The 12112-nt window shown below is 53.4% G+C and overlaps 2 protein-coding genes across 2 annotated transcripts in view; one reads left to right on the plus strand and one right to left on the minus strand.

The window, feature by feature from the left end:
- Positions 1–12112, minus strand: part of BLVRB (biliverdin reductase B) — a 220150-nt gene that overhangs the window by 63938 nt on the left and 144100 nt on the right. The gene's annotated exons all lie outside the window — the stretch shown is intronic.
- Positions 1–12112, plus strand: part of SPTBN4 (spectrin beta, non-erythrocytic 4) — a 117522-nt gene that overhangs the window by 41158 nt on the left and 64252 nt on the right. The window contains exons 10-15 of the mRNA XM_050768976.1: positions 58–245; positions 320–437; positions 705–863; positions 1838–2140; positions 4006–4156; positions 10425–11373. Coding sequence (XP_050624933.1) covers positions 58–245; positions 320–437; positions 705–863; positions 1838–2140; positions 4006–4156; positions 10425–11373 — 1868 coding nt within the window. The remainder of the gene's footprint in view (positions 1–57; positions 246–319; positions 438–704; positions 864–1837; positions 2141–4005; positions 4157–10424; positions 11374–12112) is intronic.

Here is a 12112-nt window from a genome sequence, read left to right on the forward strand (position 1 = left end):
AGCTGGCGGCAGGCATGGGGGGGATGAGGCTGACCCCCGCTTCCTCTGCTGTGTCAGGTCTTGGACCAGGTGTTGGAGGTGGGTAAGATCATAGAACGCTACGAGGAGCTGGCGGCCGAGCTGCTGGCCTGGATTCACCGCACTGTGGGCCTCATCAGCAACCAGAAATTTGCCAACTCCTTAAGTGGGGTACAGCAGCAACTCCAGGCTTTCACGGCCTATTGCACGCTGGAGAAGCCTGTCAAGTGAGGCCCAGCTCTGGAGGGAGGGCGGGCAGGGGTGGCATGACGGCAGGTCTCCTGAGCTCATGCTCCTTCAGGTTCCAGGAGAAGGGGAACCTAGAGGTGCTGCTCTTCAGCATCCAGAGCAAACTGCGTGCCTGCAACCGTCGCCTCTTTGTGCCTCGGGAGGGCTGTGGCATCTGGGATATTGACAAGGTAAGGCCACGGATGCAGGGGAGAGGTGGAGTTGCACTGTGGAGTTGTATAGGTTGCACACTGCTCAAGGGAATCGTTCACATTGTAGGCATGATGGATTAGATATTCATTCTGACAGTTTTTCAGTAGTAAAGTGTCATAATGAAGCAACATGTTTTCCAATTTGCATGAAGTTGCCATAATGCTATGAGTGGCCTCAGACTAAGTCAAGACCATTAAACTGTGGGGAGCTGTCAGAGTCTGACTGCCTCCTCCCATCTCCTGCAGGCATGGGGTGAGCTGGAGAAGGCTGAGCATGAGCGGGAGGCTGCCCTACGGGCTGAGCTGATTCGGCAGGAGAAGCTGGAACTACTGGCACAGAGGTTTGACCACAAGGTGGCTATGAGGGAGAGCTGGCTGAATGAGAACCAGCGTCTGGTCTCCCAGGTACAAGGTGTAGGGCTTGGCTCCGGGGGGGAAAGGGAGGGAGGGCGGGGCTGATGGTCCTGGGACCAAAGAGGGAGACTTGATCTCCTAGGCAACAGGGAAGAGTTAGATTAGTTTCCTGGTGATAAATGAGGATGAGAAGGGAAACTTGGTCTTCTAAGTGATTGTTGGGTGAGGGGAATGGGCCCGATCTCCAGGGTAATGGGAGAGTGAGGCTGGTCTTCAGGGTAACTAGAAAGGGCAGAATTAGTCTCTTCAGCAATAGGGGGAGTGTTTTAAATGACAAGAGAGGTTGTATCTTGTGTCTAGGGTAACTCAGGAGGATAAAATTGGTTTCCTAAGTAACAGAGTCAGGTAAACCAGGACAGGGGAAGCGTGGGCCTCTTTCCTGAGCAACAAGTTTAAGGTTAGACATGTAACAGGAGGGCGGGACTTGTTTCCAGGGTAACTGGAGAGAGTAGAGCTGGTCTCCAGGGAAACGGGAAGGTGGGGTTGGTCTCTAGGGCAACAGAGGAGGTGGGTCTGTTCTCCAGGGTAACTGGGGAAGATTGGGTTGGTCTCCAGGACAACAGGGGAGGGTGGGGTTGATCTCCAGGGTAACTGGAGAGGGTGGCACTGGTCTCCAGGGCTACAAGGGAGGATGGGGCTGGTATCCAAGGTAACTGTGGAAGATGGGCTGATCTCCAGGGCAACAGGAGAGGGGAGCTGGTCTTTAGAGTAACTGGGGAGGGTGGCGCTGGTCTCCAGGGTAACAAGGGAGGGTGGGGTTGGTCTCCAAGGTAACAGTGGAGGGTGGGGCTGGTCTCCAGGTTACCTGGGTAACAGGGGAGGGCGGGGCTGGTCTCCAGGATAACTAGGGAGGGCAGGGCCGGTCTCCAAGGTAATGGAGGGGGCAGTCCCCAGGGTCACACAGGGTCAAGGTAACAGGTGGACTGCTGAGGCAGCATGGGTGAGTGTCTGGCTCACTGCCCCAGGACAACTTTGGGTATGAGTTGCCCGCAGTGGAGGCAGCCATGAAGAAACACGAAGCGATCGAGGCAGACATTGCAGCCTACGAGGAGCGGGTACAGGGTGTGGCAGAGCTGGCCCAGGCGTTGGCGGCCGAAGGCTACTACGATATCCGGCGGGTGGCAGCCCAGCGTGACAGCGTCCTGCGCCAGTGGGCCCTGCTAACTGGGCTTGTGGGTGCCCGGCGGACACGGCTCGAGCAGAACCTGGCCCTGCAGAAGGTCTTCCAGGAGATGGTGTACATGGTGGACTGGATGGAGGAGATGCAGGTGCCAGGCGGGGGCCGCGGATGCGGGTGGAGTGCCAGGAGGGAGGGAAGGATGCAGACGCTGAAAGCGTTGACAGACAGCTGGAGCTGGAGAGGGAAGGGCAGAGATAGAAGAAGATAAAGAGAAAGCCAGGAAGACAAAAAGAGAGAACGAGAGAGAGAGTGAGAGAAAGATACAGAGATGGACAAGAGAGACAGACAAAGAAACAGAATGGGAACGAGACAGAGACGAATAGAGAAATAGAAAAATGCTGGACACGGTGGCTTATACGTGTAATCCCAGCACTCTGGGAGGCCGAGGTGGGCAGATCACTTGAGGTCAGGAGTTTCAGACCAGCCTGTTCAACATGGTGAAACCCCCTGTCTACTAAAAATACAGAACAATTAGCTGGGTGTGGTGGCATGTGCCTGTAGTCCCAGCTATTTGGGAGGCTGAGGTTCAAGAATCGCTTGAATCTAGGAGGCAGAGGCTGCAGTGAGCCAAGATGGTGCCACTGCACTCCAGCCTGGATGACAGAATATGATTCTGTCTAAGAAAAAAAAAAGAAGAAAAAAAGAGAGAGAAATGAAAAAAGACATGGAGATACAGAGACAGAGTAAGCCAGGGATGCAGAGAGAGAGAGAGTGACAGTTTGAGAGAGAGGGAGAGAAATCAGAGAGGCAGAGAGAGGGGGAGGCAGACACAAAGGTGACAATGAAAATCTGCATGACTACAGAGAAAGATACAGGAAGACTGGAATCAATTTGAGAGAGGGAAAGACCTACCAGAAATAGAGAGAGATGAGACAATAAAGATAGAAGCCAGCTGGGCATGGTGGCTTACACCTGCGGTACCAGCACTGTGGGAGGCCGAGGTAGGCAGATTGCTTGAGCCCCAGAGTTTGAGACCAGCCTGGTCAACATAGTGAGATCCTGTCTGTACAAAAAAATAAAAACAAAAACAAAAACTAGCTAGGTGTGGTGGCATGCGCTTGTAGTCCCGGCTACTCTGAAGTGGGACGATCACTTAAGCCCAGGAGGTTGAGGCTGTGTGAGCCATGATTGCACCACTACACTCCAGCCTGGGTGACAGAACAAGATCCTGTCTCAAAAAAAAAAGAAGCCGGGTGCGGTGGCTCACACCTGTAATCCCAGCACTTTGGGAGGCCAAGGCAGGCGGATCATCTGAGGTCAGGAGTTCGAGACCTGCCTGACCAACATGGCAAAACCCCATCTCTACTAAAACATCCAAAAATTAGCCGGGCAAGGTACATCCACTCGGGAGGCAGGAGAATCGCTTGAACCCGGGAGGCGGAGCTTGCAATGAGCCGAGATCGTGCCACTGTACTCCAGCCTGGGCGACAGAGCCAGACTCTGTCTCAAAAAAAGAAGAAGAGGAAAAAAAAAAAAAAAGAAGGAAAAGAAGGAAGGAAGGAAGGAAGATACAGACAGAGAGAAAGAGAAAGGGGTAGAAATGTAGAAAGAGAGATGCAGAGAGAGATGGAGACAAAGATGTATAGACAAGAAAGACATGGAAGCAGAGACTGAGCTGCTGTGACAGAGACAAAGCCCAGAAATGTAGAGTCCACGAGAGATGGAAACATTCAGAGAGAGACAGGTAGAGAAAGAGGGAGACAGAGACAGAACACCATTGCTAGCTGTGAGAGCCGACAACAGCCGGGGCTCGGCTTTTTTCTTTCTGATGAGGAAACTGAGGCCCAGGCCACAGAGCTGGTAAGAGGGTCTTGAGGCTGGTCCATATCTCTCCAAGACGGGTCAGAGTCAAGAGTGACAGTGCAGAGCAGCAGGGGCTGGCACAGGCGATGGGGGAGAGGCGAGTGGCCAGGGCAGTGCCAGAGGTGTGCTCAGTGCTGTCCCCGCTTATAGGCTCAGCTGCTGTCCCCGGAGTGTGGGCAGCACCTGGTGGAGGCAGACGACCTGTTGCAGAAGCATGGACTGCTGGAGGGAGACATTGTGGCCCAGAGCGAGCGGGTGGAGGCGCTCAATGCCGCTGCCCTGCGCTTCTCCCAGCTGCAGGGTGAGTCTTGGGGCTGGGGCTGGGGCTGGGGCTGGGGTTGGAGACTCTTGGGACTGTTGCCGATAGAGACAAGAGTGACTCCTGAGAGAAGAAAAGAGTGAGCTCCTTGTCCTTGGAGGCATTTAAGCAGAGCCTAAGATCACATTCCATTAAGGAAGTCATGGGGAGAATCAATGCCCTGAGTGGCAGGGTGGACCACTCGACCTCTTCCTGCTTTAGATTCTGCAGTGATAACCCACATTTATTGAGCACTTGTTATGTGCCAAGCCCTTCACAGATTGCTCTCAACGAATACCATTTAAAAAGACCTGTGTGTTGGCTGGGTGTGGTGGCTCATGCCTGTAATCCTAGCAGTCTAGGAGGCCTAGGCGGGTGGATCACCTGAGGTCAGGAGTTTGAGACCAGCCTGACCAACATGGTGAAACCCCGTCTCTACTAAAAATACAAAAAACAATTAGCCAGGCATGGGGGCACGTGCCTGTAATCCCAGCTACCTGGAAGCCTGAGGCAGGAGAATCGCTGGACCCCCAGGAGGTGGAGGCTGCAGTGAGCTGAGATCCCGCCACTGGCACTCCAGCCTGGGCAACAGAGCAAGACTTCCTCTCAAAAAATAAATAAATAAAATAAAAAGACCTGTGCCGGCTGGGCATGGTGGCTCATGCCTATAATTCCAACACTTTGGGAGGCTAAGGCAGGAGGATCACTTGAGCCCAGGAATTCAAGACCAGCCTGGCCAACACAGAAAGACCTCATCTCTACCTAAATAAATAAATAAATAAATAAGCCAGGCACGGTGATACATGCCTGTAGTGCCAGCTACTTGGAGGCTGAGGGAGGAGGCTCACTTGAGGCCAAGAATTGGAGGCTTCAGTAAGCCATGATCATGCCACTGCACTCCAGCCTGGGTGACACAGTGAGATCCTGTCTCTTAAAAAACAAACAAGAAAACCTTTGCTAAGTAATGTTAATCAGGGCCTGTTTAACCACAGGTGATAGAAACTCAGTTCAAATGGCTTAAGGTGAAAAGAGGAGTGGACTGGCTAACGTAACCAAAATGTTCAGGGAAGCCTAGGCAACATGGCAAAACCCCGTCTCTGCCAAAAATACCAAAAATTAGCTAGGCATGGTGGTGCATGCCTGTAGTCCCAGCTACTCCAGAGGCTGAGGTGGGAGAATCACCTGAACCTGGGAAGTCGAGGCTGCAGTAAGCCAAGACTGTGCCACTACACTCCAGCCTGGGCAACTGGACTGAGACCCTGTCACCAAAAAAAAAAAAAAAATCTGGGGAAGGGTGGGTTTTACTTCAGGCATGGCTGGATCCAGGTATGGCTCAAGGGTGCTTTTAGGACTCCATCTGAGACCAGGCCTGGTGTGTCTCACGCTTGTAATTCCAGAGCTTTGGGACGCCAAGATGGGAGGATTGCTTGAGGCCAGGAGTTTTGGGCAACATAGCGAGACCCCATCTCCATATCAAAAACGAAAAAGACTCAGGCCAGGCTCGGTGGCTCATGCCTGTAATCCTAACACTTAGGTGTTAGGTGTTAGGAAGGCCGAGGCAGGCGGATCACTTGAGGTTAGGCTTTGGCCAACATGATGAAACCCCATCTCTTCTACAAATACAAAAAAAATTAGCCAGGCATAGTGGTGCCCACCTGTAATCCTAGCTCCTCAGGAGGCTGAGGTGGGAAGATTGCTTGAACCCAGGATGCAGAGGTTTCAGTCAGCCAAGACCGTACCACCAGGCACACGCCAGCCTGGGTGACAGAGTGAGACTCCTTCTCAAAACATAAACAAAAGACTCTTATCTCTCTCGTCTCTCTCCATCTCTAGTCTCTGTGTTGGTGTCACTGTCAAGCAGTCCTGCCCCTTGTGGTATAAATCCAGGATCATTCAGCCCTAGGTATACATCCTAACAGGTTATCAGAGCCAATGGGACACAGGCCCCTTTCTCCCAAGAGTTCTAACAAAAAGTCTTAGGAGAGCTTGTATTCGTTCACAGTGGATTCCATCATTGCTCAGCCAATTACTGTGGCCCCAGGGTATGCAGGGACCTAATTGGCCACATGCATGTGATACACCTATCCCAGGGCCAGGAGTGGGGTCAGCCCATTCCAAAGACTTAGACTGAAAAAGAGGAGAAAGGGACGCCCTTACCAGACACAGGGTCATGGATGCTGATAGGCAAAACCAAGACTGGCTCTAATAAGGTTCCTGTCTTACTTATGTCAGTGCCCTCCAGCCAGAGACCACCAGGAGTCCCTCTGTGGTCAAACCAAGTTGGGTTTGGTGGCTCTTTACACACACCATGGGGAGCTGTGGGGCATCTCAGCAAGAAAGTATGATGGGGGGCCGGGCGCAGTGGCTCACACCTGTAATCCCAGCACTTTGGGAGGCCGAGGCAGGTGGATCCCATGAGGTCAGGAGTTCGAGACCCGCCTGGCCAACATAGTGAAACCCCATCTGTACTGAAAATACAAAAAATTAGCTGGGCATGGTGACGCGTGCCTGTAATCCCAGCAACCCAGAAGGCTGAGGCAGGAGAATTGCTTGAATCTGGGAGGTGGAAGTTGCTGTGAGCCTAGATCGTGCCACTGCACACCAGCCTGAGCAACAGAGTGAGACCCCATCTCAAATACATATATATATATGACTGGGGGCTTATTGTAGGATTTGGGCTTGTGTTAGGTGATTTGGAAGATGATTCAGTGTAGTGAGTTGTGCTGTGGATTGGATGATGTCAGAATATGGGGGTGACTAGGTGATCGGGCATCTTAATCATTTTGATCTAGGTGGTGGGAGGAACAGAAGGAGGCTGTTGCAGTCATTGGAAGCTGTCATTCATCTTAGCCAGCGAGGGGGATGCATGGTCATTTTTTTTTTTTTTTTGAGACAGAGTCTCGCTCTGTCACCCAGGCTGGAGTGCAGTGGCCGGATCTCAGCTCACTGCAAGCTCCGCCTCCCGGGTTCACGCCATTCTCCTGCCTCAGCCTCCCGAGTAGCTGGGACTACAGGCGCCCGCCACCTCGCCTGGCTAGTTTTTTGTATTTTTTAGTAGAGACGGGGTTTCACCGTATTAGCCAGGATGGTCTCGATCTCCTGACCTCGTGATCTGCCCATCTCAGCCTCCCAAAGTGCTGGGATTACAGGCTTGAGCCACCGCACCCAGCCTGTGGTCATTTTTGTGGTTTGCACAGTGACCTTGATTTTGTCTGTGCTCAGGCATGATTATGGAGTGAGCTTGGTTTTGTCCTACTCCATCATGGTCAGAGTGGCCCCATCTGATATGAGTGTTCTGTGAGATTTTTTTTTTATTATTGTTGTTGTTTATTTTATTTATTTATTTTTTTAGACACTTGATCTCTATGTTACTCAGGCTGGTCTTGAACTCCTGGGCTCAAGCAATCCTCCCGCTTCCATCTCCCAGAGTGTTGGGATTACAGGTGGGAGCCACTGTCCCTGGCCATTTCTGTGAGATTATTATTTTTATTTATTTTATTCTTTTTGAGATGGAGTTTTGCTGTTGTTGTCCAGGCTGGAGTGCAATGGCGCGATCTCAGCTTACTGCAACCTCCGCCTCCTGGGTTCAAGCGATTCTTCTGCCTCAGCCTCCTGAGTAGCTAGGATTATAGGCATGCGCCACCATGTCCCGCTAATTTTATATTTTCAGTAGAGACTGGGCTTCTTCATGTTGGTCAGGCTGGTCTCGAACTCCTGACCTCAGGTGATCTGCCTGCCTCGGCCTCCCAAAGTGCTGGGATTACAGGTGTGAGGCACCGCGCCCAGCCTGTGAGATTATTTATACTCCTCGGAACACCATGGCTAGCCCTGAGTGCTGATGGCAGTCACGACTGCTTTTTATCTTTCTCATTGATGAGGTAACTGAGGCCCAGGCCATGGAGCTGATAAGAGGGTCTTGAGGCTGGTCCGTATCTCTCCGTTAAGATGTTTTCCTCCTTTATCTGGAGCCCACAGCCCTTTGGAATCTTGGAGCATTATTAGAAAAGGGACAACCTGTCTGGCTTGCAGGCTGGTGGGGAAGTTTCTCGCCCTAGCCGACGTGGGTCACATCCTAAGTGCAAATGCTGAGATTTCCCTCCATGCCCTGGTGTGGACATCCTGACCCTGGCTCAGCCCCCTCCCATCCCCATCTCATCTCCAGGCGAGGTTGTTGGGACCCTCTCCTTCAACTTAGCTAGGTTTGTCTCGGGAAGCTCCCTTTGCCCTCGCCTTGTGAGTTCTTGGCTCCTGTGACAATCAGCAGCCCCGAGAATACAACAGAGGGGCCGGTGTGGGGAGTGCGAGTGTGGGCAGTGCGTTGTCATGGGGATGGGAGGCAGCGCTGCCTGATGGGTGGTCCAGAGTGTGAGCTCTTGATGGACCGCTTCTTAGCTGATCCTAGGGCAATCCTTCCTCTCTCTGAGGCTCAGTCTCTTCATCTGGAAAATGGGGCTGATAAGGATACTGGCCTCACAGGATGGTTGTAAGAATCAAATGACATAGTGTGAGAGTAAGGGCTGGGTACATGGAAGCTGTTTTTTTGTTTTGTTTTGTTTTGTTTTCTAAGACAGACTCTCGCTCTGTTGCCCAGGCTGGAGTACAGTGGCTCTATCTCGGCTCACTGCAGTCTCAACGTCCCTGGCTCAAGTGATCTTCCCACCTCAGCCTCCCGAGTAGCTGGGACTACAGGTGCACGCCACCACACCCAGCTAATTTTGGTATTTTTGGTAGACATGGGGTTTTGCCATGTTGCCCAGGCTGGTCTCAAACTCCTGACCTCAAGTGATCTGCTCGCCTTGGCCTCCCAAGGTGTTAGGATTACAGGCATAAGCCATTGCGCCTGGCAAGAAGCTGTTGTTTTTGTAACTATTATTCAGTTGGATACCTTGTGGTTTGAGTCAACATCAGTGAACATACAGAATTACAGAAATCCCACATTCCACCTAGGGCAGTGTCTCTCTCTCACTTTTATGATCCAGTAAGAAATACACAGCCAAGCAGTGGCTCATGCCTGTAATCCCTGTACTTTGGGAGGCCAAGGTGGGTGAATTGCTTGAGCCCAGATATTCGAGACCAGCTAGTGAGACTCCATTTCCACAAAAAACTTAGAAAAAAAAATTAGCCAGGCATGGTGATGTGGGCCCATAGTCCCAGCTACTCAGGAGGCTGAGACGGGAGGATCACTTGAGCCCAGGAGTTGGAGGCTGCAGTGAGCCATGATCGTGCCACGCACTCCAGTCTGGGTGATAGAGTGAGACCCTATCTCTAAAATAAAATAATAAATGCACTTATCTCATGACTCACAGTTCACATGCATACATGGACACACACACTAACACAGAGGTTTTATTAAACAATATTTCCAGGCTGGGCGCGGTGGCTCACGCCTGTAATCCCAGCACTTTGGGAGGCCAAGGAGGGCGCGGATCATGAGGTCAGGAGTTCAAAACCAGTCTGGCCAACATAGTGAAACCCCGTCTCTACTAAAAATACAACAACAAAAAAAAAGCTGGACGTGGTGGCAGGCACCCGTAATCCCAGCAGTTTGGGAGGCCAAGGTAGGCGCATCACTTGAGGTCAGGAGTTTGAGACCAGCCTGGACAGCATGGTGAAACCCCATCTCTACTAAAAATACAAAAATGAGCCAGGCATGGTGGTGGGCACCTGTAATCCTAGCTACTGGAGAGGCTGAGACAGGAGAATCGCTTAAACCTGGAGGTGGAGGTTGCAGTGAACTGAGATCGCGCCACTGCACTCCAGCCTGGGCAACAGAGCAAGACTCTGTCTCAAGAAAACAAACAAACGAAAAACAAAGAAGTTCCATTTGACTCAGTTCTGACATAAGCACAATTTTCACTCAAATATACAGAATCTGAGATGCTCTGAATCCATCCATCGTTCAGTCAACAAATCACTACATTCACTAGGCTACAGCTCTGGGTGCCACCCTCTGCTAGGCAGTGATTGGGATAGGGTGTGACAGTCCCAGGTCCTGTCCTTAAGGAGCTCTCAGTCCAGCGGGGGAGACAGGACAAAGCAATGACAACACAGAGTTGTCAGGGCTGGGATGGGGAAGCAGAGCAGCCTGAGAGGATCGAGGAGGAGCCTGCTCCAGTCTTGGGGTGTTAGGAAAGGCTGCCTGCAGGAGGAGCCGCGTGACCCGGCACCTGATGAAGTCACACCAAGGACAGGGTAGGTAGCCCGCACCATCCTCTCTTGGGCGCCCCTTGGCTTGTGACCAATCCTGGATGCTCCCCTTCTCCTGGCTCAGGCTACCAGCCCTGCGACCCGCAGGTCATCTGCAACCGCGTGAACCACGTGCACGGCTGCTTGGCGGAGCTGCAGGAGCAGGCGGCGCGGCGACGGGCAGAGCTGGAGGCCTCGCGGAGCCTGTGGGCGCTGCTGCAGGAGCTGGAGGAGGCCGAGAGTTGGGCGCGCGACAAGGAGCGCCTCCTGGAGGCTGCGGGCGGCGGCGGTGCGGCGGGCGCAGCGGGCGCAGCGGGCACGGCGGGCGGCGCGCATGACCTGTCCAGCACCGCGCGCCTCCTGGCCCAGCACAAGATCCTGCAGGGTGAGCTGGGCGGGCGGCGGGCTTTGCTGCAGCAGGCCCTGCGGTGTGGCGAGGAGCTGGTTGCAGCCGGCGGCGCCGTCGGCCCGGGAGCAGAGACGGTGCAGCTGGTGGGCCTGGCAGAGCGCGCGGCGAGCGCCCGGCGCCGCTGGCAGAGGCTGGAAGAGGCGGCTGCGCGGCGCGAGCGGCGGCTGCAGGAGGCGCGGGCGCTGCACCAGTTCGGCGCTGACCTCGACGGGCTGCTGGACTGGCTTCGTGACGCTTACCGCCTGGCAGCTGCTGGCGACTTTGGCCACGACGAAGCGTCCAGCCGCCGCCTGGCGCGCCAGCACCGCGCGCTCACCGGAGAGGTGGAGGCGCATCGCGGGCCCGTGAGCGGCCTGCGACGCCAGCTGGCAACACTCGGGGGTGCCAGTGGCGCAGGGCCGCTGGTGGTGGCGCTGCAGGTGCGCGTGGTGGAAGCCGAGCAGTTGTTCGCTGAGGTGACCGAAGTGGCGGCGCTGCGGCGCCAGTGGCTGCGGGACGCGCTCGCTGTCTACCGCATGTTTGGCGAGGTGCACGCGTGCGAGCTGTGGATCGGCGAGAAGGAGCAATGGCTGCTTTCCATGCGTGTGCCCGATTCACTCGACGACGTTGAGGTGGTGCAGCACCGGTGAGCGCACACATATGGGACTCCGGGGTCCCATTCCTCATGCACCCAGTCTCACCTTCATTGGTTCAACAGTTCCGATGTTCGCTCAGCTGGAACGAGGGGTTCCAATCCCTGCTTCACTCATAACCAGCTTTGTGACAGTTAGAAGGTTTGCAACCTGCCTAACCTTCCTGAACCTCAGCTTGCCCACCTGTATAATGGGGGTGGTATTAGTCCCTACCCAAGCATGTGATGAAGGGTAAGTGAGTTCATACATGCAGAACATGACGCAAATACCTGGGGGTAGAGGAAGCATTCCCCCAGCATTTGCTCTTATTACCCAGGCTTACATTCGCCAAGCATGAAATAAACGACCTATGCTTCTACGGGGACACCTCAGCCTGGCCCCTCCTCTGGGAGGCCTCCCAATGGTTCTGCATAAATGTCACCTCCCTAAGCTACTAAAATAGCTCTAACCCTTGACATTTTCCATTGCTTCATCCTGTTTTACATTTCTTTGTAGCACTTACCATCCCATGACATATTATATACTGACTTGTCTGTTGGCTGACTTAGCAATGAGTTGTTCAATTAGTGGGTGAACAATGTGTATTCCTCCTCTGCACCACTCTCTCTGAGCATCTTGTTCATCCATACATTCATTCAGCAGGTGTTAGTACTGAGTGCCTATGCCTTTCTAGGTCTTGTGCTGGGCACTGCTGGAAACACAGGGCTGCTCCTTGCCCCTACTGTGCCCACA

The sequence above is a fragment of the Macaca thibetana genome, chromosome 19 (genome assembly GCF_024542745.1).
Source record: "Macaca thibetana thibetana isolate TM-01 chromosome 19, ASM2454274v1, whole genome shotgun sequence".
NCBI lineage: Eukaryota > Metazoa > Chordata > Mammalia > Primates > Cercopithecidae > Macaca > Macaca thibetana.